This window comes from Ranitomeya imitator, chromosome 10 (genome assembly GCF_032444005.1).
Source record: "Ranitomeya imitator isolate aRanImi1 chromosome 10, aRanImi1.pri, whole genome shotgun sequence".
Classification (NCBI taxonomy): Eukaryota; Metazoa; Chordata; class Amphibia; order Anura; family Dendrobatidae; genus Ranitomeya; species Ranitomeya imitator.
The window spans coordinates 3418321-3445012 of record NC_091291.1 but is presented as its reverse complement, the minus strand read 5'-3'; the positions used below and the strand labels follow the sequence as shown (position 1 = coordinate 3445012).

The window sequence follows — 26692 nt, the reverse complement described above, 5'->3', positions numbered from 1 at the left end:
GCCATGCGCTTGGCTTCAACATCTTCATCAGGTAACTTTGTGAAATCGGTGTAGAGAAGAGCAGGGGTGGCAACGCTTTTGGTATCATCATTAGCTGTCTTAGTGCAGAATTTCCTAATACATACAGAAATACACCAAAGAACAAGTTTTAGTATTACATACATAACAAGGATAAAGGCAGTGATGTTTAACAAACTTAGCAAGATTCCAGCTATCCAGCCCCCATGTTCCTTAAACCAATTGGCTGGATTAAGAAAGGAGAAGGTGTCTGCCCACAAACTGTCCTTATTACGGTCATTGTCTTTATCATATTAATCTCTGAGTCTTTGAATGTCTTTTAACTTTAACTTCATAGTGCTATTGGGATCTATATAATGACAGCATGCGGGTCCAATAATCTGACACATACCACCCTGTGCTGCTGTTAAGTAGTCCAGTACTACAGTATGTTGATTAGTGACTATGATAAGTTGGTTTTGGACAACAACAGTAGTATTAAGTATATCCAATATATCCCAAATTTGATCATCTAGATAGTCTGTGGCCCCAAGCAATCTATCCCCCATTTGTGTAATCATAGGATAAATGAAAATAGAACTGACAATTTTATTGGCAATACCCATCTGTACTACTAATCTTTCATGACATGATATTGTACAAACTTATTATTCAAGGATGTTGGGAAATTTAGGCTGTCCCATACGGTTATCAATATTATCATATGGAAATACGAAAAACCGAAACATATGTCTCCTTGTTTGCTACTAGTCTGCTTGACCAGCTTGCAGTGCGATACGTGGATCCACATTGGCCTTCCTTCCAGCTTTACTGACATAGGAGTAATGAGGAGGACTTGGTAGGGACCGTCATACAAGGGTTCTAGTCTGTGTTTTCTGACATAGCTTTTCACGACCATAATACCACCAGGCTTCAAATTGTGACAAGTGTCTGTTTCTGCTGAATCTGGAAGGGAAGAAGAAACTAAAACATGGGTGTTAGCAAAATTTTTACAAAGTTGAATAACATATTGAACAGTACGGTCAGTTTCTTCTGATAACTACTGAGGCTTGAAATTTGCAACTGGGGGCCTAGCACCAAACAATATCTCATATGGGGACAGGCCATGTTTTGCAATAGGGGTAGTACAAATATGGTACAGTACAATGGCAATGGGTAGGAGCTCTGGCCATGGAGCCGCAGTCTCCTGCATCATTTTGGTCAATTGTCCCTTCAGTGTGCCGTTTAGCCTCTCAACTTTCCCACTAGATTGTGGATGGTACTGAGTATGGAGGGCTACAGTGGATCCAAGCATTATCAAAACCTCCTGATACACGAGAAGAAAAGGCCGGGCCTTGGTCACTTTCGACAACTTCTGGAACACTATATCTGCATATGACTTCCATCACCAGTTTTTTTTTTTTTGCTGTGGTCTTTGCAGTCATGTTGGTAACGGGGAATGCTTCTGGCCAACTGGAGAACATGTCGACAACCACCAGACAATATTCATACCTTCCAGACTTAGGCAACGTGATGTGGTCCACCTGGAGCCTTTGGAAAGAATAGTCTTCAATGAAAAAAGAGAAAAAAAGAAAAAAAGGCGAAGAAAAAGATAGCTGATAAGAACCTTTTTTTTTTCTTCCTTTTTTTTCCTCATTGAAGAGACATATAACCGAATAACTTAACTAATTACCATCTATTTTAACTTGATATTCTGTAAATGTAAATTAATGCGAGATTATCCTTCAATGAATCCTGTGCCGACAAAAGATGCATTAACCTCTTGTGAATCATGAACTTTGACACCACATGTCATCTGACTACTTGGCGCCATTTTTTAAAAAATTCTGTACGTATTTAAACAATGTAAGCACGTTGTATCTGTATGTTGTATATGGAATTTCCTGAAGAAGAGGTCGCACTGACCTTGAAACGCGTTGCATAAACCACCGTCTAAATGTATTATCCTTGGAACTTCATCATTAAGGCAGCGCGAATTTAACCCACACCTCCTGCACAGATTATATTGTCATACGGCCGTTGATCGGCTTGTGGATCTGCAACAGCCGAAATCGCTACATGCTCTTCATCCAAGAAAATCAGGTGAGCAATTCTAAGAAAGCTCTCTTGGTTATCTATCGGATAAGACCCTATTTTGCGCTTTGTGTCTCCACTTTTTGCCCTATAGTATCAGGTAGTTTAGAAATTTCACACAGAAACAGAATACAGCAGATCTCAGACTTAAAGGGAACCGGTAACACCCCCCCCCCCCCCCCCCAGGCGTTTGAAACTAAAAGAGCCACCTTGTGCAGCAGTAATGCTGCATTCTGACAAGGTGGCTCTTTTAGTTATTGGTGCTGTAAATGCAGAAATAATCCGTTTTGTAATTTGTCCGAAATACCTGTCTTCAGTCAAGGAGGCCGGTCTTTCCCCCCCTGCTGCAGACGCCTCACAGCCGTCACTCAAGTCTTCTTGGCGCCGGGCGCCGCCTCCTCAGCGCTGATTGTTTTGAAATCTGCCAGCGCCTGCGCTCTTTTGTCTTGCCTGGGGCAAGCGCAGTGAGCGCTGCCCGTCTGTCCTCATATGCAGTCTTACTGACTGCGCCTGTGCGGCCGCCCTGCTTGTGAATATCAGCCCCTCAGTGTCTTATGATTTATTCACACTGGGGGGCTGGGATTCCTGGGCATGTGCACTGCGTGTCTAAGCCACTCACCCAGGTCGCAGTGCACATGCCCAGGAATCCCAGCCCCCCAGTGTGAATAAATCATAAGACACTGAGGGGCTGACATTCCTGTTTGGGGCCCCACGCTGGGCGCCAACTGTTGAGGGAGGATCTAAAGTGATCCTTCACGGTTAACTCAGCGATTTCCAAATTAATCTACAGGGCGTTGCCGGCAACTGAAAATGACCAGACTGAGATGTGTCTGTTTGGGGGGATCAAGCAGATCTCTGAGCCCCCGTTTATTGTGTATCACTTTTCATAATCATAGAAATTATACTTCAACCAATCAGCATAAGAACACGCTCACGGTTCTTAACCTATAAGAATGCAGGAACAGTCTGTACGTCAAAGTCTCGCAGAACAATACACCCTCAGTCTTATGTCCTGTCCAGATTGCAACAATCAAGGTCTCATAACAGCTGTGAACTTTAGCCTAATAACAAAATTTATCATAAAACATCAAAATGGAGTCGAAAAGCACAAAATGGAGAATCTTTCTTAATTTGTTCCTTCATAGTGTTAGTGACGTGGTGCTCGCAGGTCTCTGTATATATGATTAGGTGTCAGTGATGTGGTGCTTGCAGGTCTGTGTGTATATGATGAGGTGTCAGTGACGTGGTGCTTGCAGGTATGTTTGTATATGATGAGGTGTCAGTGACGTGGTGCTCGCAGGTCTGTGTATATGATGAGGTGTCAGTGACGTCGTGCTCGCAGGTCTGTGTATATGATGAGGTGTCAGTGACGTGGTGCTCGCAGGTCTATGTATATGAGGTGTCAGTGACGTGGTGCTCGCAGGTCTATGTATATGAGGTGTCAGTGACGTGGTGCTCGCAGGTCTGTGTGTGTATATGATGAGGTGTCAGTGCCGTGGTGCTCACACGTCTCTGTATATGATGAGGTGTCAGTGACGTGGTGCTTGCAGGTCTGTATATATGAGGTGTCAGCGATGATGTGCTCGCAGGCCTCTGTGTATATGAGGTGGCAGCGTTGTGGTGCTCACAGGTCTGTGTATATGATGGTGTCAGTGACGTGGTGCTCGCAGGTCTCTGTGTATGTGATGAGGTGTCAGTGACGTGGTGCTCGCAGGTCTGTGTATATGATGAGGTGTCAGTGACGTGATGCTCGCAGGTCTCTGTATATGATGAGGTGTCAGTGACGTGATCAGCACAGTCTGTATTAAGGTGCAAGTGGATGGTGACCAAAGTCCAGGAAATGTTCTGGTGATGTCTGGAAATGGGCCGAGCCCCCTCCTCCCAAGTACTGGGATCCTCACTTTTCCTGGAATCAGATTTCACTTCTAGTGCTGATCTCCGGGCGCTGGGGACATTAGGATGTGGGGTGCTGGTCTCTCGGGGTTAGGACACCTCGTCTTTCCAGGATTTGCACAACAACCAGCCTTTCAGGGGGAAGCAGCCGCTGTCCGTCGGCTCCAGGGACAGCAGAACTCGACATTTCTAGGAGAAAAGAGTCCAATATTGAGACACGACCTGGACAACTGCAGGACCCCTAAAGTATGCCTGCTGGACCCAGGATGTTTACGAGGAGACTTCAGGAGGGTCACTAAGTGTATGATGTGAGCGATGCACACCGGCAGCACCGAGGATGTACGCACCTCACAGCGATAGCAGTTCTCGTGGTAGTTATGTCCCATACATTCAATCTTGTAGGAATCCTGCCCGTTCTTCGCTATTATCGGCTGCCATCAAGAAGTGCAAATCGGAGCATATTTCCTGGACGACAAGAAACATACGTAAGAAGAACAAAGTGGAAATCTGCAAGACAGACGACTATTGTGTCCAGCCAAAAACATGGACCCTGAAGGCTCTGGGCTGAGTTTACCTAATTGAAGTCGATATCTGTTTTGTCACCTAAGGCCGATTTCACACGTCCGTTTTTTTTCTGGTACTGGAGATGTCAGTCTCCGTCTGTGTAATACTTGCGGCAAATGTGTGGCAACCGTGTGCCGCATCAGTACCACACTGACGGGCACCAGGAAAGAAGCGTTACAGTAAGCGCTGTCCCCCGGTGCCGGGTGCTGAACACGGCTGTCATCATTCTCCCCTGTTCCGCTGGCGAGGATGAGAGTTGAATATTCAAGTGATAACAATGACAGCAGGTGGCGACTGATGAGACTATTACTCCCATCAGCCTACACCTGCTGCCACTAATTACAGTGAGACCAGAAGTGGCTGATGGGAGTATTCATCACCCGCCATCTGCGCTGTAAATAAATCATTAAAAAAATAAACGTGTGAATTGCCCTCTATTTTCTTTAACCAGCCAGGCAAAACTCACAGCGGGGAGCTGCAACTGTCAGCTTCAGCAAGGTTGTTTATCAAGCATAGAGGGGTCTCCACGCTGTTTTTTAAATTTAAAAATCGGCTTGGGGTCCCCTCCATTTTTGACAACCAGCCTAGATAAAGCTGACAGCTGGTATTCTCCAGTTCGTAAGGGGCCATTGATATAGCCCCCCCCCAGACTAAAATTAGCAGCCTGCAGCTGCCCAGAAAAGGCGCATCTATTAAATGCGCCAATTCTGGTGCTTTGCCCAGCTCTTCCCACTTGCCCTGTAGCGGTGGCAAGTGGGGTTTACATTTCTGGGGTTGATGTCACCTTTGTATTGTCAGGTGACATCAAGCCCACGGCTTAGTAATAGAGAGGTGTCTATAAGACACCTATCCATTACTAATCCTATAGTTATATGGTAAATAAAGACACAGCCAGAATAAGATCCTTTATTAGAAATAAAACAAAGCAGTTTTCCATTTTATTTACAAAATAACAAACACAGTTATACTCGCCTAACACCACCGAAGCCCTCATTCTCCTGTTATAAAAACTAAAATAAAAATCAATATCCCTCAATACAAAGGGGACATCAACCCCAGAAATATGAACCCCACTTGCCACTGCTACAGGGACAAGTGGGAAGAGCTGGGAAAAGCATCAGAATTGGCACCTCTAATAGATGCTTTTCTGTGTTGGCTGCAGGCTGCTGTTTTTAGGCAGGGGGAGGCAAAATCCATGGTCCCTTACCAACCTGAGAATACCAGCCCCCAGCTGTCGGCTTTAACAAGGCTGGTTGTCAGACTGGGGAGGGGACCCACACCTTTTTTTTTAAATTATTTATTTAAATAACTTAAAAAAAAAACTGTGGGGGGCCCCCTATATTCTTGATATCCAGTCTGAGGGTTGCAGCCCCCAACTGAGTTTTGCCTGGCTGGTTATCAAAAATACAGGGGAGCCTGCTGTTTTTTTTTTGTTTACAGTGCAGGAGGTGGGTGATGAATACTCCCATCAGCCGCTCCTGCTGTCATTGTTATTAGCGCCTGAGGGTGTAGGCTGATGGGAGTAATAGTCCCATCAGCCGCCGCCTGCTGTCATTGTTATTACTTTAATACAACTCAAATCATTCTCCCCTGCTTGCGCTGATCACCGGCAGAACAGGGAAGAATGATGAGAGTGGTCTTCAGCACCCAGCGCCGGGGAACAGCACTTACTGATGACATCCATGTGCATTCTCCGGCACCCTTTTGCGGCCCATGCTGACGGTAAAAGACATTTCAGCGTGTTTTGCCAACGGACACACGGTCCTTGGAAACACACTGACATGTGCACAGACCCATTCACTTGAATATGTCTACCTGTGTCAGTGTCTCTGGTACGTGTGAAAATTGTCACCACAAGTATTGGAGATAGGAATGTGTGAAAGAGCCTTAAGTCCTATTGTTCAGGTATTCAGACCAAAGCCCTCAAGGAAGTGTGAACCTAAACTCATCCAGAATGTGTCCTCCTTCTGCCCCAACATGTCGTCTACCATGTCACACAATAGATGAATGGATGTAGATGAGGACAGAGAAACCCCCGGAGGTGGGGGGACATACTTTTCTTCTTATTAATGTCTATGGATGTAGATGAGGACAGAGAAGCCCCCCAGAGGTGGATGTGGGGGGCACATACTTTCTCCCTAGTCTATGTACCATCCCATTATCCTGCAGTCTCTACCTGTAATAATCCTCTGCACAGCGAAGCTCTCGTCGGCGATGGTCCGGTTGCAGACCACACAGGTGAAGCACGCGGGGAGGTAACTGCTCCCCAGCGCCCGCACAATGTGCTGCAGGATCAGGCTCTGACATTTGCCGCACTTCTCCAATGTTTCCTGCATTAATTCAGAGGAATAAGAGGACAGCGGACCGAGACTCCTGACACAACCCGAGGATCAGTAACCGTACATTCAAAATGGAGATGATGAGCAGAAATGTAAGCGACTGGGGTAGAGGATCGGTGGATCACCGGAGATCGCTTGTTCAACCAGTAATCTACTTTTAGCTCATGCACGGCCGCCTAAAGGGACCGTCCATAAGGGCCGACGCAGAATCTGTAGTTTTGCGGCCTGTGATTTACACCGCAACCATTTCACTCTCAGGAGGAAGGATGTTTGCTACAATGTGTCAGTGAGTGTCAGCTCTTCAGCTCCATGTGAGAGGACGAGTCCGGAAAAAACGGTCTATACGAAGCCCCCCTCATGTAAGGTGAATCCTCAGCGTTCTGCCATCACCTGCTCTCTGTTATCAGCCACGTACCTTGTAGCAGTGTTCACAAATGGGCTGTCCGTCTTTCTGGTAGTACATCTGCCCGGCCAGGAGCCGGTGACACTTCCGGCAGGTGAAGCAGCTGGCGTGATACTGCTTCTTCATGGCCTCGATGGTGGCGGTGTTGGGGGGGATGGTTTTATGGCAGAAAGCGCAAATATCTGAAGAAAAGAAGAGATAATGATGTGAGGGGACGTGACTACATCCGGTACAGGACACTCGGTGTAGGGGTCCGCACGTCCTGCGCTGAGCAGCTCCGTGAAATCTACCCCCGATCACAGCGACTGTAGCGGCTCCAGTAAATCTGCAGACTCCCCTGGAGGTGATGAACACGATATACCCCGTGTACAGCCCTGATTCTGGGGGTCACTATGGCCAGTGCTGATCGGCCATGGACAGGAGTGATCCCCGTACCTGAGCCCTCCGGCTTCCCTTTGTGCTTCCCCGGAGCGGCCTCCTCTCTCTTCTCTGGGTTATCGGACGGCGGTCTCGTGGTCTTCAGCAGTCTCTGTATGTAGCAGACAGGACTCATGTGATTTGTATACAGTGATCTCCGGCAGCCATATTGGCTCCTTACATTGTGAGTCTCCCGAGTTACATCATGTGTTATGCTCCAGTCACATCCAGAGCTGCATTCACATTGCCGCTAGTTTACCCCTCACCTGTCTCTTCTGTGTACAGAATACGCCCTGCCGTGGTGCATTGTGGGAGAATAGTGCTTACACGCACAGCACTCATGGGCTCCAGGTGGGGCAGAATTGTGAATGCAGCTCTGGGATTGCCTGGAGTAGGTACCTGGGACGGAGGAGGTCGGGTGAGGTCCAGCTTCTGTAGCTCCAGGCTTAGAGAGTCCGGGATAGGAGCAGGGGAAGGATCCAGGGGGACACGTTTGGGGGACAGCGGCAGGACCGGAGGTGAGGGGGGTGGAGGTGGGAAGTCCGGGCCGAGGCCATCCTCTGGGGGGATCTCATCCAGGAACGTGGAGCGAAACCTCAGATCTGCAGAGAAAGGACGAGTCGTTATCGCAGACACACAGAATCTCTCATTAGTGATTGCATCTGGGTCCCCCAGGACTGTAAAGGGATCCGCACAGGTCGGAAGTCATGACGATGTCCCGTCCCATGCTGCAGCCGGTCACTTTTTTTTATCACATAGTTTTTTATTAAAGTATATGGCAAGAATGTAACAGTCTGATACATATTCCAGACAGGTACAATGAATGCAAAACAAATTAATACATTTTCCATTCTACATAAACAAGGTTCTTACCCAGTGACCCCCCGTCCCCCCCAATCCCCTGCCCTTTATACATTATCATCCAACTAAAACATCACCTCTTGAAAAAGTTATACCCAGCTTTATAAAAGCTCAACTGAACATGTAGAAGACCCTCCAGAAGCAACTAAACGACCCCCAATCTACTGTGCAATAGCAGACGCCACGCCTGGGTGATCCATCCCTCCCACACATTTTCCAACCTCTTGATGTAGATAGCCCTTTCCATAAGGACAATAAAATGTATTTTGTTAAATTCCTTTTTACCTGGTGGTCTCTCATCCCACTAATGGATCGCAATAAGCTTCCTCGCAGCATACAACAATCTCGCAATCGTCAACCTTCCACATTCATCCGCAGCAATGTCATCTATACAGCCCAGAAGGCAGGTCAGCGGGTTACGCACATTTACCCGTCAGCAGGTTACGCACATTTACCCGTCACCTCTTGAATCAAATTAAGCACCTTCACCCAGAAGGGTTGGAGGCGAGCACACGACCACATCATATGTAGAAGGTCAGCGCCTTCCTCACCGCACCTTGGGCATTCCGAGTCGCCCCTCAGTCCTGCCTTCCTCATCCATGCCGGAGTCCTGTACACCCTATACACCATGTATAACTCCGACACCCTCGTAGCCTCACTCATGGACGCCCTGGGGATGTATTGAAGTATGGACTCTGACAAGGGACCCAAGCCCACCACCCATTTCTCCCTTATCCTTAATGGATGCTTCAATAAAAAAAGGTATCCATCAGACCCCTATACATCAAGGTAATGAACCCCCTCGTACTCCTCCAAGGCCCCATAAGATTTGAAGCTATCAGACTGCAGAATCACGCGCGACCCCTCATTATGTTTGTTTAGGTCATGTCTCAACTGCAGATACTGAAATAACATCTTCTGACTTAAAGGAAACTCAGTCCAAAGAGTCTCGAATGTTTTAATAACATCCCCATCAAGCAACTGAGACACGAAGCAAATGCCAATGCGCCTCCACTAACCGAACCCCGCAATCTCATAGCTCCGCCAACCTGGGATCAAACCGAATAGGGACATATCTCGTGAATTCCGTTACTCCCCTCCACTGCTTAACTTTCTGCCAGACTTTCCCCATCATAGCTATTGTTGAGAATTTTTGGGGGTTAATTCTGAATCTGCCTGCTTCCAGACTGGCCAACAATGGGCCTTTCCCTATTGCGTGTTCAATGATTATCCCCGCTGAAGAAATTTGGTCTGGTTGTCCCCAACCGACCATATGTTGGCATTGGGATGCTATATAGTAGATCCATGGGTTAGGGACCACCCTCATCCTTTGCAGATGCTCTTCTTTGATGCGTGCTGTCCACCCTTCCAAATTAAATCCCTAAAGTATTGATCCTATAAAATGTCCTCTGAGGCAGCCACACTGGAGGATTATGCAGTATGTGGAGGAGCTGAGGCAGAAGTATCATTGTGATCAGATTGACTACCAGCGACCGATAGAAATGGCTTCTTCCAGGCCCCAATCTTCTGCTGGAATTTCCCAAGTAAAGGAGTCAGGTTCAGCCGTACATAGTCTTCTATTTTGTCTGAAACCACGATACCCAGATATTTACACACTCATGTATCACCCTTAAGGGAACCCCAGGGTCAAGAGTCAGAGGAGCCGACGCATGAGCAACAACACAGACTTATCCCAATTAATAGATAATCCCGATAGAGCCCCAAATGTAGTAATGCTGTTCGTAGCGGCCCCCAGAGACTCCTGCGCTAATCAAAGTCATTTTATGTTTGTGTGTGTGTAGCCCATTCACTATCTCCATCTATCCCCCACCCCCTGAAGATGGCCGGACCCTCATTGTAAATACATCATTGTAAATACACTCCTCCACCTCATTGTAGATTGTAAGCTCTCACGAGCAGGGGCGGCTTATTGTGCTTTAATTATTGTATTGTTAACGTTGTTACTAATGACTGTTGTGATTGAAACTGTTAAGCTGTAAAGCGCTGCGGAATATGTTGGCGGTATATCTAGATTATTATTATTAATTGATTGTACAAAAAGAAAATTACCAGCTCACTCTCTAGTCACTTCAATCGTGATCGATGCCACTGCAGTGTGTGGTTGATGCAGGAGAAGAAAAAATGATCCAGCTTCGAATCCAAGGCCATACAAAATGTAAGTTTCTTTATTTTCCAAGGTTAAAATAAACAAAAAGGGCCAAAAACCATGTACAGAAGGGTGAAAATGGGATTATTATGTATAGTCCTTTTCACATGTAAAGCGTCATGGAATAAATGACACTATAATAATAATTAAAAAATATCCAGACATGTTTAGAACGTGTGTTCTTAGACTTGGTTTGAGTAATAGTCCTACTGCCTCCGTCCAGCAATGGCTGATAACAGGGAGTAATAGATTGTATTAACCTGTCCTACAGTGGCCTCCCCAAGTAATGGCTGATCACGGGGAGTAATAGACTGTAGCCTCTGGGCCCGTTCGCACGGATCTCTCAAATCTGTATCTTCTCTCGACTCATCGTAGTTTCGCTGCTGATAATAATTGGCCGGGTACGATACCAACTCTGGGAAGAATTCTCTGCTCCGTGCAGGGTGCTCTCTCCTCGTTTCCTCCGGGTATGTCCCAGTAGTCCGGGCACTATCATAGTAAGTGCGCTCCGTGGTAGTTAATTCATGGAATGATCCCCTTGGGGTCTTATCACTCCTGGGAAGAAACAAAGACAGCGTGAGAGCCGTGAAAACACTGAATAGAGCACATTGCCAGAATAGTCTTACATTTACTGAATTTATGCACAGAGGACAACAAAAACGTACAAGCCGACCCTAATCCAGCACTACAAGCATAGATCTGTTTAATCTCATAATCACAGCTCTACCCATTCTGCAATGGTCATGCCACAAAAACAGCAAATCCAATCTCACGTTCCCATATTACAAGGTCTATGTGTATAAGGGCCATTTACACCTGAGAGGGATTGGGAAATGAGGTATTTTCCCCAAGCAGAGAACACTCACCGTCTCTCCGATATTATTCCATGGAAGTCCCGAAGGTCTTGCTTTGCAGACTCCACGATACCATAAAAAGCTATCTCTTTTTCAAAGACTGCAAAGTCCACCTAAAGGAAAAAAATTAAGCTTTCATCAATTTCCCTGCACAGAATAGATCTACTATAGTCTGTTACAGTCTACAGAAATGGCCGCAGTGCCAGAGGCATGATCACAGATAGAAGTCTGCAGATTGCGCGGCTGCAGGACGCTCAGGCGGCAGTAACATTAGTCCTGCAGGACGCTCAGGCGGCAGTAACATTAGTCCTGCAGGACGCTCAGGCGGCAGTAACATTAGTCCTGCAGGACGCTCAGGCGGCAGTAACATTAGTCCTGCAGGACCCTCAGGCGGCAGTAACATTAGTCCTGCAGGACCCTCAGGCGGCAGTAACATTAGTCCTGCAGAACCCTCAGGCGGCAGTAACATTAGTCCTGCAGGACGCTCAGGCGGCAGTAACATTAGTCCTGCAGGACGCTCAGGCGGCAGTAACATTAGTCCTGCAGGACGCTCAGGCGGCAGTAACATTAGTCCTGCAGGACCCTCAGGCGGCAGTAACATTAGTCCTGCATCATACACCATTATTAGCTCATGATCAGTACTAGCACTACTTGTGGGCACTTCATTAGGCAATGAGGCATTCTTCAATTATCACGTCAGCTTTAATATAAAAAAATGACAACAAGATGCTCAGAGACACAAGACCGGCGCTCCGCTACTAAATGCTTCACGTCAGCCTAAAGGCTCTGGGAAAGCTGAGCTTATTCAGCAGCTTTCCAGCAATCCCCTGCCGTGGGTTTAACAATATTAAAACTTGCTAGAAAATCCTACTAATTTCAGTATTTAAATTTTGATGCACTTATTAAGGTGGTCTCTGCACACCTTAACGACATTCCCACCAATCTTCCTCCCCCTGGTCTCCTTTACAGCTGTTTCGGCAAATTCAATCTCACTGTAGAGAATCAGGGCCATGCCTCTAGAGCGATCACACACCACCACCTGTCAGGGAAAAAAAAACAAGGAAACTTAAGAGCCGCGTCCACTGGGGACTTGGTAAAAGATCAGCGTTCATCTCGTCTCGTTTCAATGTGGATTCTGATTTAATGGCCATCTCGTATCCCACGCAGTAAAATGGAATCCATTATTGACTTGATGATGAGAGGTCACACGCCCCCGGAAGAAGCGAGCAGCGAAACGGCGCCCGTCGGGCAGGCGGGAAGGACACCGGACGCATCTTTCTTTAGCGGTAAGCTCTCCTATACTTTTGCCCACTTGCCGGCACTTGCGCTTGGACTTTGTCTGTGGCCGGATTTATTTGCCGGTACTGATGTTTGTCTAGCCACTAGGTTTATCTATATTGCCACTGGCTCATCTATCATTGCGATATAACTGCGGTATTAATATTGTGGTATTTGCACCCCTTTTTCTTTGTATACTATAGTACCGCGTTTGTATTTCGTTTATGACCGTTTTTTCTTGGCTTTGACTTATATTTTTTCAGTTTTCCATTTAGTACACCTATGACATTGTATATGTATATATTATATTATAGTCTCGTATTGGCAAGGGGACTGAGGAGATTGAGTATCCGCCTGTGTTATATACTTGTTGTTGGATCACTCGCAGTTATTTCAATATTTGAGCATTAACATATTTTTATGTATTTTTGTACTATATACTGCCAGTGATTCAACAGTGTATTTGCGTCCGTCATACTATTTGATCCTTCCCTACGGAGGTTTTCTTTTAGCCCTGTCACTGTTTTTGGTCTCTCCTTTTATCTTTGTTTTTTGTTTATAATAAAGATATAACTTTTTATAAATTTACATCTTTCGTTGCCTTATCACTTTTTGTCCATGGGCTATGATACTAGCATGGACGTTGTTGATTATATGCTATGGGAGTGTGGTCTTTGAGGCACTACTATAGATTCTTTCTAGAGACATTTAGTAATAATAAAAGGAAATGATGTCTGACAATATATGTAATTGTAATTAAAAGGATGAACGGATATAAGAAGATGCAGGATTAACCATCATCATGGAAAGTGTGTTGTGTAACGTACCTTAAGCACAGTCCCATAGCGGCTAAAATGGAGATTTAGATACTGCTGCTCCGTGACTCTGGAGGGCAGGCCGTCTATCCACACGCACTTGGTGGGCACAGATTTCCCAAAGTTGAGCTGTGAATGATAAATATGGCGACATGTCAGACTTACAATGAGGCGTGGATGTAATGTAAGCAGGGACCAGATGCAACAGGCAGCCAGAGACAAGGCTGAAGGAACCAATCACATTCCCCTAGTGTGATTACCGTAACTATAGCAACAGTTAAACAACGCAAAACAGCTAATTACAGAAATAAACAACACAAGAAATAGAATGAATCCTCAGGTTCACTAATTATTGCAGCAGTCTTGTGAAAAGGGAAGGTACCGTGATTTAATTTTTGCACTAATAATTATTGATTATTTTTAATGCACAGTTAAATTAACTACTTTAATAGTTTTTTTTTTAATTAACTTTTACTTTTGCCACTGGGGCTGCCATTTTCATTAGTGTGGGCGTCTGGGCACGACACTTGCACACCTTACTTACGGCAGCCATGGGCATACGAGACTGCGGTCGGACACCGCTCCTCCGGCCTCTTGGCTCTGACCCGGGCACGCACCCTGGACTGTCCAGGTCACAGCTGTGGAAGGAGATCGCGGCCATTTTGTTGTAGCCACAGCGTATGCTGTGGGCTTTATTTTCCCCGGTCAGTGCACACACTGCTCAGTGCATGCGATGACGGGAGCTGCCGGTAAGACCGCCGGTCAGAGCGCTGTGGGGTCATGCTGTCAGCGTGATCCCGCAGCCGACTGTGACCCACAGCGGTGACGTGCGGTAAAAAAGCTGGCGTGGCCCAATCAGACTGCTGCTCCCATTGGGCTATGTCTGCTGTCACTAATAACGGTGATAGCAGGTACCGCTGATGGGAGATGTAGTATCATCAGCCGGCGCTTGTGTTCACAGTTTAAAAAAAAAAAAAAAAAAAAAAAAGTAGTAATATGACATACATAGTTACATAAAAAAATAAAAACATACTCACCTCAATGCCCAAACCCCGATGCCCCCGTCTCCTAGAAATAATATAAAATAATAAACCACCATATACTCACCTTTCCGCCGTAGTCCATGTAATCCCGAATGTCCCATGGCGATCTCAGGTGCAGAACAGTCACATCGGGAGATGTGACCACTCTACCCAGCCGCCGGTGATACACTGCGGGAGCGATTCCCTCTTGTCAGTGTGTCGTTACATTTCACCGGAGTTTATCAGCTCTGGTGCTCTCACTTACAGCACCGCTGTGTGAGAATTTTCCCACACAGCAGTAGTACCATAAGGGAGGTCACCGGAGCTGATCAGCTGATGAACTCTGGTGAACTCTCTCACGGCAGCTCAGTTATCACTGCGGGAGTGATTACCTCTTGTCAGTGTCTCGTTAGATTTCACCGGAGTTCTTCAGCTCTGGTGCTCTCACTTATGGCACCGCTGTGTGAGAACTTTCCCACGCAGCAGTAGTAGCGTAAGGGAGGTCACCGCAGCTGATCAGCTGATGAACTCCGGTGAACTCTCTCGCGGCAGCTCAGTTATCACTGCGGGAGCAATTACCTCTTGACAGTCGCAAGAAGAGATCCAGATAGCATTACGATTAAAACCAATTTTTATTATATTTTAAAATTAGACATACAAATCTAAAAATATATACAGCTTCCCCAACTAGGAGGCATTCTGAAACTAATACATACATCAAAAAATGCAAATCAATAAGGAGCGTAAAAAAAACTTAACCACAGCCAAGTGCAAAATAAAATCCAAAGGAAACCCTATTCAGCACAAGCAAAGGAAATTAGCATACCATCTACATCAAAATCATGTGCCCCCGGAAGAAGCGGAAGCGAAACGTGCGTCGGGGTGAGGAGGGAATCTGACTACCCATAGGGTTTCGGAGCAGCACTGGAATAACCGGGTAATAAACGTGTATATTATTCCTTTAATCTGCCTAAGGTTTGTTCCCTTCAGCATAGGTTGGGAATGTTTGGAGCACCGTTAAGTCACATGACTTTGATATAGATGGTATGCTAATTTCCTTTCCTTGTGCTGAAAGGGGTTTTCTTTGGATTTGATATTGCGCTTGGCTGTGGTTAAGTGTTTTTTACGCTCCTTATTGATTTGCATTTTTTGATGTATGTATTATTAGTTTCAGAATCCCTCCTAGTTGGGGTAGCTGTATATATTTTTAGATTTGTATGTCTAATTTTAAAATATCATAATAAAAATTGGTTTCAATCGTAATGCTATCCGGATCTCTTCTTGCGGCTTCCAAGGGGTGTTAGTCCGCATTTTGGTTATATACTATTTTGAAGTGCCAGTTTTTTGAAAAAAATACTTGTTTGGCCTAAATTTTTGGTATTTACCTCTTGTCAGTGACTGCTCTCAAAGTGATCAGGATCATTGTGGGACATTATGCATTATCTTCACTGCGGATAGGTGAGGAATATCGTGGTTTATTTTATTTTTGTTGCAGGAGACATTGGCTTCGGTGGATTAGGTATTATTATAGGAGTCTGTCATTATTTCAAAGAAAGAACTTTATTCTGGGTGTCTGTGTGTTATACAATATCACTATGGGGTTACTAATGGATAGGTGTCTTATAGACGCCTCTCTATTTCCAACCTGTGAGCTTGATGTCACCTGACAATACAAAGGTGACATCAACCCCAGAAATATGAACCCCACTCGCTACCGCTACAGAGCAAGTGGGAAGAGCGATGCTAAGCACCAGATTTGTCGCATCTTATAGGTGCGCCTTTTGTTGGCCAGCTGAGAGCTGATGTTTTTAGTCTGGGAGGTGCTTATATCCATGGCCCCTTCCAAGGCTATTAATATCAGACGGCAGATGTCTGCATAGCCTTTGCTGGTTATTAATTATAGGGTACCCCATGTCTTTTTTTGGGGGGGGTCCCCCCTATTTTAAATAGCCAGTAAAGGCTAAGTATACAGCTGTGAGCTGATATTAATAGTCTAGGAAGCTCCATAGGTATTACCCCCTTCCCAGGCTATAAACATCTGCCCCCAGCTGGTTATTAAAATTACTTGTGAGTCCACACCATTTTTTTTTCTCTAAAATTAACACTTGCTGACTGGTTACAGCCTATGTATGTTCACTCTGTTAAGCTACGTTCACATTAGCGTTTTGCGTGTTTACGTCGGGCGACGCAGCGGCGACGCATGCGTCATGCGCCCCTATATTTAACATGGGGGACGCATGGACATACGTTGTGCTGCGTTGTGTGACGCATGCGTTTTTTTTGCCGCAAGCGTCGGGCGCAGAAAACGCAACAAGTTGCATTTTTCTTGCGTCCAAATTTTGGCAAAAAAGGACGCATGCGTCACAAAACGCAGCGTTTTTGCGTGCGTTTTTATTTGCGTTGTGCGTTGCATCGCCGACGCAGCGGCGCACAACGCAAATGTGAACGTAGCCTAAACGCTCCTACATAGGCTGGTGACAATGTGTGTGTAGCTTTGTGTGTGTTTACTTATCGGCTTAGTAATGAGGGTATCTGTGTGCGTGTGTATTTTGCTGTGTGTGAGCTTGCGTGTGTATTTTCCTGTGAGTGAGCGTGCGTGTGTATTTTCCTGTGAGTGAGCGTGCGTGTGTATTGTGTGAGTGTGCATGTGTATTTTCCTGTGTGGGAGCATGCATGCGTATTTCCCAGTCTAGGCTATGTGCACACGTTGCGGATTGTCTGCGGATCTGCAGCGTTTTTTGCGGCGCAGAAACGCTGCAGATCCGCAACTGATTTACAGTACAATGAAAATCAATGAGAAAAAAAAAAAATTGTGCACACTTTGCGGAAAATCCACTACGGAAACGCTGCAGTTTAAAGGTTTAAAAGTAGCATGTCTCTTTTTTGCGAATCTGCAGCGTTTTTGTACCCAATCCATTATAGAAATCAGCAGGGGTAAAAAATGCAGCGAATCCGCAGAAAAACTGCAGCAAAAACGCACAAAAAACGCTGCGGATCTGCAGCTGCGTTTTCTGCCAGGAGAGGCAGAATCGGCACCAGAAATTTCTAAGGCTAATCCGCAACATGCGCACATAGCCTTATAATACAGCGAGCAGCACCAACTAACAGAATTGTTGCTGCCTGCAGGGCTGTGGAGTCGGTAGGCTAAATCTCCAACTTCTCAATTTCCATGACTCAAGACTCCCTCATACACGGCTCATGTTTAAGAGATAAATTTATTGTGGTAAAATGGTAACATCAGGCTTTTAATCATTATTATAATACAATAATCAAGCCATTTAGATAGAACATAAAATATTTATTGGAAAACAACTTTAGAAGAAAAAACTTTCATATTTACAATTTATTATACACTCTGCATTAAGTGTAAAAAAAAAACAGTTTTCAACAAGAACGTACTGCATAGCATTTGCGCAGTCTATAAATTTGTTCTGAGAAATAGTATCGCCTCCACCAGATCCTCCTCCATAGATGACCTCACATCTGACCTAGTTATTTTAAGGCTGGAGAACGACCTCTCTACGGTAACTTGGGTTGGTGATAAAGCAGTAACCACATGGGCAACATCGCTAACAATTTCAGGGTATAAAGGAATTGCCTCGTGCACAGTCAGTTTTGATGAACGATTGAACTCTTCTACTTTGAGAGCAAGTGAAAAATGTTGCTGAAATATTGTCACTCTTTTCTAGTTGAGTCTTTTTCCCAGCAGCGACGCTTTGCCTCCTCCATGTCATCCAAATACTTGTCGAAATCAAACTCCTCATTTGATGAGGATGAAGGAACGGCAGCAGCAGCACTGGCAGGACCCGTGTCCTCTAGCCCACTCATCCTAACTGCTACCTCAATCACAGCTTCTTTAGTAAGCTGTTAGTCATACAGCAATATACATAGTAACATAGTAAGGCCGAAAAAAGACATTTGTCCATCCAGTTCAGCCTATATTCCATCATAATAAATACCCAGATCTACGTCCTTCTACAGAACCTAATAATTGTATACGATGACTCAGGTCCACATAAACAGCTGCCAGAAGAGTTTTATTTTCTTATAGCAGTGTCTCTCTGTTTCATTGAAGCAGCAATGCCATCTGCGATTAAACCTCCTCTTTGGGACAGGTAAAACTAGGAGTTAGTCATACCGGTAACGGTATTTCCAGGAGTCCATCATGACAGCACCACAGGAGGTTGCTCTTCATATCCTTGATAGGGACAGGAACACAGAAGAGGTTAAATAGCCCCTCCCCACCTCCACCCCTCAGTGATTTTACAAAGTACCACATTAGGATGGATACAACACAATTTTATTGAACTTCCTCTCTACATGTTCATATCACATATCAGACAAGAGTTCAAGGGGGGGCAAATAATGGGTGCTGTCATGATGGACTCCTGGAAATACCGTTACCGGTATGACTAACTCCTAGTTTCCAGGTCGTCCACATGACAGCACCACAGGAGAAATACCAAATAACTCCTTTTAGGGCGGGATTACAGCTTGGAGGACTCGTCTCCCAAAGCTAGTCTGCTGCTTTGAGAGAACGTCCAGCTTGTAGTGCTTGCAAAAGATATTTGAGCTAGACCAAGTTGCCGCCCGACAAATTTGGTCCATGGATGCACCCGCACTCTCTGCCCATGAAGCAGATACTGCTCTCAGTGAGTGGGCTTTTAGGTGATCTGGAGGAGATTCACCGGCTGAAATATACGCAGCGCAAATGGTAGATTTGATCCATCTAGCCAGAGTCGCTTTTGAGGCTTTTTTGCCTCTATTCTTCCCAGACATCTGGATAAAGAGGTTTGAGTCAATTCTCCAGCTGTCTGTAAGTTTTAGATACTGCAATACTGTTCTCTTAACATCCAGGGAATGAAGAGAACGTTCTTTTTCGTTATTGTAGTTCTGGCAGAACGTAGGCAAAATTATTTCCTGGTTTCTGTGAAAGTCCGTCACAACTTTTGGAAGAAATGAAGGATCCAACTTTAAAACGATGCAATCTTCCTGTATCTTTAAGTAAGGATCTGTTATGGACAGGGCTTGAATTTCGCCTATTCGCCTTGCTGTCGTTATTGCGACGAGGAAAACAGTCTTGAATGTCACAGATTTTAGGTCTGCCTGATCAAGTGGCTCGTATGGAGCTTTCCGTAGCTCATTTAGTACCAAAGTGAGGTTCCATGAGGGTACTGAACTTCGTATTGTTGGTCTAATACGTTGTGTAGCTTTGATGTATCTCATTATCCAGGGATGATTCGCTAGTGGATAGTCATAAAAGGCAGTTAAAGCTGAGATTTGTACCTTTAGCGTACTAGGTCTCAGGCCCATATCAAAACCTGTTTGGAGAAAATTTAATATTTGAGGAATATCTGGTTGTTGGAGAACGGATATTGGAGTATTGGTCTGTGCACAAAATTTTTTCCAAATCTTCTGGTATATAGCCGAGGTCACCGGCTTTCTACTTTTTTTCATAGTTGAGATAACTGACTCAGACAGTCCCTTTGATCTCAAGATCTCCCTTTCAAGATCCATGCTGAGAGTTGTAGCATCTTTAGATTTTGATGGACCAATGGTCCCTGTATTAGAAGATCCCGTCTCAGTGGTAGTAACACTGGGTCTTCCACCGCCATCCACTTCAGCAGAGGAAACCAGCTCCTCTTGGGCCAATATGGCACTATTAGGATCACTACCGCTAGACTTTCCTGGATTTTCCTCAGAACTCTGGGAATTAGGGCTAGTGGCGGGAACGCGTATGCGAGTTCCATGTCCCAATGTTGAGCCAATGCATCTATGCCAGTTGGATTGTCTCTTGGATTTAGCGAAAAGAATTCTTTCGTTTTTGTATTGCTCCTCGAGGCGAATAAGTCTATTTGTGGGGTGCCCCACTGTTGGATTAACTGAGTATAGATTTCCTCGTTTAGAGACCATTCTGACGGCTGTACCTTCTCTCTGCTGAGAAAGTCCGCTATTTGGTTCTGTGAACCTTTTAGGTGTACTGCTGTGATGGACTTTACGGTATTTTCCGCCCAGGAGAATATTTCTTCTGCTAGCGCCTGAAGTGGACGGTGCCTTGGTCCTCCTTGATGTAGGAGAAAGGCTACCGTGGTCGAGTTGTCTGAGAAGACTCGGATGTGGTGTCCCTGAATCTCGTGTTGGCACCTTTTTAGTGCTTCCCAGACCGCTCTGAGTTCCCTGTAGTTGGAGGAACTGTCGCGTATCGATGGTGGCCATGTCCCCTGAAGGTATCGACCTTCTATGTGGGCTCCCCAGCCCCTTGAGCTTGCATCGGTGGTTATATTTATGCATGGAGATATTTTCCATGGTTTTCCTCTTTTGAGGTTTTTTATGTCGATCCACCATGAGAGGGACTGCTTTACCCTGCTGGGTAACCACATCCTGTTGTCTAGTGAATCTTTTGTTCCATTCCATACCGAAAGAACTTCCCTTTGAAGCGTTCTGGAGTGAAACTGGCTCCACTGTACACTGGGAATGCACGAGGTCATCAGACCTAGAATCCTCATTGCTTTCCTGATGGAGATGTATTTCCGTTTTTTTATTGATTGAATTTCTTTTTTTATTGACCGTTGTTTTTGGTCTGGTAGGAAGGAGTATTCTAGTTCGGAATTTAGTAGTACCCCTAGAAATATCTTTTGCGTCTGTGGTTCGAGACTCGATTTTTTTGCATTTATTACCCACCCCAGACGTTTCAGGAGTGACGTGGTAATTTCTAAGGATTCTTCCATCTGTTGGGATGAATCTGCGATCAGCAACAGATCGTCCAGATATGGTGCGATGAGAACTTCCTTCTCTCTTAAGTAGGCCATGACCTCCGTCATGAGCTTCGTAAATATCCTTGGGGCAGAGGAGAGACCAAATGGTAGGCACTGAAACTGGAAATGAAGTATTTTCTTGTGGTTTCTTAATGCGAACCTGAGGAATTTTTGATCTGAGGGATGGATGGGAACATGATAGTAAGCATGTTTGAGATCTAGCGTGCACATTACAGAGTTCTTTTTTATTAGTGGTGTAATTGATTTGAGAGATTCCATCTTGAAGCGTTTGTACGCCACCCATTTGTTTAATGGTTTTAAGTTTATTATTGTTCGGTAATCTCCGTTTGGTTTTCTTATGGAGAACAGACTGGAGTAATGCCCCTGAAAATGTTGATGATGGGGTACCGGTATTATGACGTTTAATTCTAAGAGTTCCTGTATGTCTGTTATCAGCCTTTGATGTACTGCTGATGACTCCGTCTGTGTTACGCAGAATCTCTTGGGGGGTGGATGAGTAAACTCTATCCTGTAACCCTGTGCCACTGTCTGTAGAATCCACTGATTCTGAGTTATGTTCTGCCATCCTTCTTGGAAGTATTGTAGTCTCCCTCCTATATTGTTGGCGTCATTGTTTACTGGGTCCTGTTGATTGGTCTCGAAAGGAACCTCTTCCTCTGCCTCCTTTAGGGTAGCTCCACCTACCGGACTTCCCCTTGCCTCTGTAGTCCTGTCTTGGGTGGGAGCGAGTTTTTCGGAAGAATTGCGGTTTCTTTGGCTTCTCCTCAGGGAAGCCTTTCTTCTTATCAGACGCTTTTTCAAGTAGCTCGTCAAGGACTGGACCAAAGACGTGAGAACCTGAGAATGGAATCGAACACAGCTTGTTCTTGGATTGGGTATCTCCCGTCCACGATCTCAGCCATAAGGCCCTTCTTGCTGCGTTTGACAGTGCATTATTCCTGGCAGCAAAGCGTACGGATTCCGCTGAAGCATCTGCCATGAAATCAGTCGCCATCTTTAAAACTGAAAATGATTTAAGGATTTCTTCCCTTGGGAGTTCTATTTTTAATATGACGCTCCATCTCGTCCACCCAAAGACTCATGGACCTTGCTACAGAGGTAGCCGCTATATTCGTCTTCATAATGGCGGCTGACGATTCCCAGGCTTTCTTAAGAAGATCTTCTGACCTCTTATCCATTGGGTCTTTTAACCCTGACGAGTCCTCAAAGGGAATAGCCGTTTTCCTTGTGACTTTGGCCACAGGAATGTCGATCTTTGGAACCGACTCCCAGACTTTAGTTTCTTCTGGGTCGAAGGGAAGACGGTATTTGAAGTCTCTCGGGACTACTAATTTTTTCCCCACATCTTCCCATTCTTCCATTATCATTGCAGTTATGTGATTGTTGACCGGGAAAACTCTATTCCTGCGAGTTCTCAGGCCCCCAAACATCTCGTCCTGAACTGATAAAGGCTCAGACGAGTCTTCTATTTTCATAGTGCTTCTTACTGCTTTTAGCAGTATATCCGTATTTTCGGATGAGAACAAGTATTTCTTTCGTTCTTCTGGAAGCACAGTAAATGTATTGTCCTCTTCATCCGAGCCGGGATCGGAATAACCTGAGACCTCTCCTTCCTCGGAACTCGCATCTATATCCCATCTAGGCCTTTTAGGCCGCGGAGACTGGGGTGGCACCATTGTAGACACTGTAGCTTGGACTTCGTCTCTAATCATGGATTTGAAATTATCCAACAGCGAAGCCTGTTCATCTTTAAGAAGTTTAGCGATGCATTTTTCGCATAATTTCTTCTTATATCCCTCTGGGAGTTTGGTGGTGCACAATGGGCATCTCATAGTCCTTTTTTTTAGTAGCTGACCTCTCGGGAATGTCCTTATCCTGAAAACGTAAAGGAGATCCCTGTAGCTACGGAACTAAAGTTCTGCAATGCATCCCATACCACGTACTACTCACATGGTCCGTGGCTAGCTCTAAGGATTGGACGTCTGGGCGAGTAGCGCCTTCCATCTTCCTGGGTCAAATGTGCTGTCAGATGTCAGTCATTAAGTAGTCAATCTTACCCAGCTTCAAGACATCTGATTCGTCCTCCTTCCGAGCTCAGCTGCTGGCCTACACGGTGATTTCAGGTCCCCAGCTGTACTGCGCATGCGTCATCTGGAACGCACGCCGACCAGCCTGGGACCTTCCTGGCGCATAGTCCGGATGCTGTTCCGGTCTTCATTCTCCCCCCCCCCGGCCTTCCTGCAGCTACCCGGCGCCCGGAAACGCTGCCGACCCCGCGAATCCGGCCACGCCCCCCGGAAGTAGTCACTCGACCGGAGCGCCGGACCGGAAGTCCCGGGTACAGCGCCAGCACCGGCCGCACGTGGAGCCTGAGGGGAGCGCTCAGCACCGCCGCCGCAGCTGCTGTCTCAGAGCCCCTTGTAAGGGGTTGAGGCAGACTTATGGGGAGCACACAGCTCTACCCGGTCGCGGAGGGACCTCCGTCGGTATCCTGCGACCTCCGGATCCTCGCGGCCAGAGCCCCCTCCAGGAGGATGGGACCGCACACGGGAGCTCCTGCTCGACCGAGACCTGATTTCTCATCAGGTAAAATCTTGATCTTCCTGGAGATCTCTCTCCTGCGTCCGTCCCTGATAGGGACAGGAAAACACTGAGGGGTGGAGGTGGGGAGGGGCTATTTAACCTCTTCTGTGTTCCTGTCCCTATCAAGGATATGAAGAGCAACCTCCTGTGGTGCTGTCATGTGGACGACCTGGAAACAACAAGTTCTTCCACTCCTTTATAAAAAATGCCAGGAGTTAAATCCTCAGCTTGTAACTTTTTAAGTCACTGTAAATGGGTGATGAAGAAATTCCTTCAATTCAGCCACCTGTGTCCATTGACCTTCATGTAGTGTTACCTGAGGGTTGGCCATATCTATAAGGAAGGGTTTCAGCTGAAGCAATGGCTCAATCATTAAATAGGTGCTGCCTCACCGAGTGGGTTTGATCCACAATTGCCCGTTTTCCAGCAAGTCTCTTCAACATGGAATCAATTTTAGGGGTTCTGGCAGCAATCGCCAATTTCCTCACTTTGCTTATCAGAGTTCCAGCATGTCCCTCTTCCAGACTATCTCTTATTGCCGGCTGCAGCGTGTGCACAACACAGCGCATGTAATGAATAGGAAAGAGGTGAGAAGCAGCTTCAACAAGATCATCCAATTGTAAATAATCATGTTGCTGTTCTTCTGTAGTAATATCAGTTTGTTCCTCCGTTATGGGAACAGGACTGTGGCCTTCCATCTCCAACATACTGAATGTGAAATGTTCTTCCAGCTGCTGTGCACCTTCATTATTCTCATTCATCAGTTTAATTTTACTTATCATGTTTGCAGCATTATCAGTCACAATAGCAAGAACCTGTGTTTTTTTAGTTCATAATCTTGCAGAACTTTTTCCACTAAGGTCTGGAGAAACTGGCTGCTGTGATAAGCTTTAGTATCTCTTACTGCTAGCGTTTCAGTAACAATTATTTTGGTGTCACAAATATATCGAATGCTGATGGCAAAATAGTTCACTCTGACGTGTGCAGGCATCAATTTTAGGAAACACAAAGTGTCTCAAGAGTCTTTTAAAGATCTTCCTTTTGGTTAAGGGCTTCTTCAATCACTAATTTTCTAACACTTTCTCTTTCCAGAGAAACACCAAGTTTGCGGGCCGTTTCTCCATTAAGAGCTGTAAGAACTGGTACTGCAAATAATGATAATGGTATGGTACACAGTCAATCACAACAAGCTCGATGAACTGTCTTTTAAACACATCTGCTGTCATTGTTACAGTAACTTTGTCACTTACAAAATATCTTGTAACTGATGTTTGAGACGCTCTTTCTTCCTCTTTTGCCTGGCAGAAAGAGACGGGCTCTGGTTTCTTGGTGCTGCTGTGATCTTTTTCAATCACAGCTTTGCAAACTTCTGGGTGGCAGCGTTGTAAAGGTCTTCTTAGATTGGAAGCTCTTGAAGGAGCATTTTTATCACTGCCTGAGTATGCACTGATTTGGGCATCACAGTATTTGTTTTCATCTGGGTCACTTATACACTGTCACACAATTTTTTTTTTTTTTTTTTTTTAACTTGAGTCATAGTAAAATGCTCAAATACAGCTGACTTCATAAGATGCTTCTTAGACATTTTGTAATTATGTAAATTCGCTCTTAAAATAATTTTGTCCTGTAAAAAATAAGGTATGTTGTAATTCTTGCAAGAATAGGGAATCATGCACTGTATAATTTAGGATATAAATAAAACAATCTTTGCATAAATCAATAGGCCATATAAGTATAAAGTTTGTAAAATACGTTCGATAGCTTTATGCGGAACTTTCAATATCAGGCTTGTCTCAGGGTACAGCTCACTAAATGCTTCACATCATATTTCTTCAGTCTATGAAGAGGGGAGGAGGGAGGGAGCATGTCTGTGCTGAATCACATTGCAGAACACACAAATATATATATTCTCAGCGATCCTGTCACTGTATTTCTGAATTTGAGATGTCAGAAAACATTTTCTCCCCTCATATTTTATGTATAGTGTATATAAGTCATCAGGGCAGCTAATTTCTCCAAACATGAGCTAAGAGGAAAAACAAACTAAAACATCAAGCATACAGAGAGAACATATACTGGACTATTGATTTATGCACAGTTTATTGAAAGTTTAGCTATGCTTTAAGTAGTACTTGCCTTAATCCTCCTGTTCACTCCAGAAGTTCTGAGATAAATGCAGGCATTCGTTCCCTGTGTGTTGGTTATTTCCCCACTTTTTTCCTCCATATTGGTCTCTCCTGCTCCTCTCCTCCCTCTTCTCAAGTACGGCTTTGATTTGAATGGTACTTACCCATCTGTGAGGTCATCTACAGGTCAGCAGCAACTGCCGGGGAAAAATGCAGGAAGAAGGGGCCGGCTGTTGGGTTGAGCAGGAAGAAATATTTGATTTGATTGGAGGACTGGAAAGTACGGGAAGATTAACGGTTTATAAGGCCCTTCTGTGCAATCCAGGCAGTCCGTGTGCAGCAAGAAATAAAAGTGCCCCGCCCTAATAAAATTAAAAATTTCTGCTGTGATATATCGCGGCCTATTTTACCCAAAGAATTTGTCTGTGTCTTTTATTTTAGTTATATATTATTGTAAAACAAATTGGGCCTTGTGCCTCAGCAGTGTGTTCCTAAATCTCATC

The 26692-nt window shown here is 45.2% G+C and overlaps 1 protein-coding gene and 1 pseudogene across 1 annotated transcript in view; both read right to left on the bottom strand.

The window, feature by feature from the left end:
* Positions 1 to 2918: 2918 nt before the first annotated feature.
* On the bottom strand, positions 2919 to 9231 carry LOC138651570 (filamin-binding LIM protein 1-like; annotated as a pseudogene).
* A 1495-nt stretch (positions 9232 to 10726) lies between these two features.
* LOC138650860 (msx2-interacting protein-like) overlaps positions 10727 to 26692 on the bottom strand; it is a 71288-nt gene continuing 55322 nt past the window's right edge. The window contains exons 9-12 of the mRNA XM_069740708.1: positions 13695 to 13811; positions 12512 to 12628; positions 11602 to 11702; positions 10727 to 11290 (exon numbers count right to left, since the gene is read on the bottom strand). Of these exons, the coding sequence (XP_069596809.1) occupies positions 10942 to 11290; positions 11602 to 11702; positions 12512 to 12628; positions 13695 to 13811 (684 nt within the window). The 3' untranslated portion in view covers positions 10727 to 10941. The remainder of the gene's footprint in view (positions 11291 to 11601; positions 11703 to 12511; positions 12629 to 13694; positions 13812 to 26692) is intronic.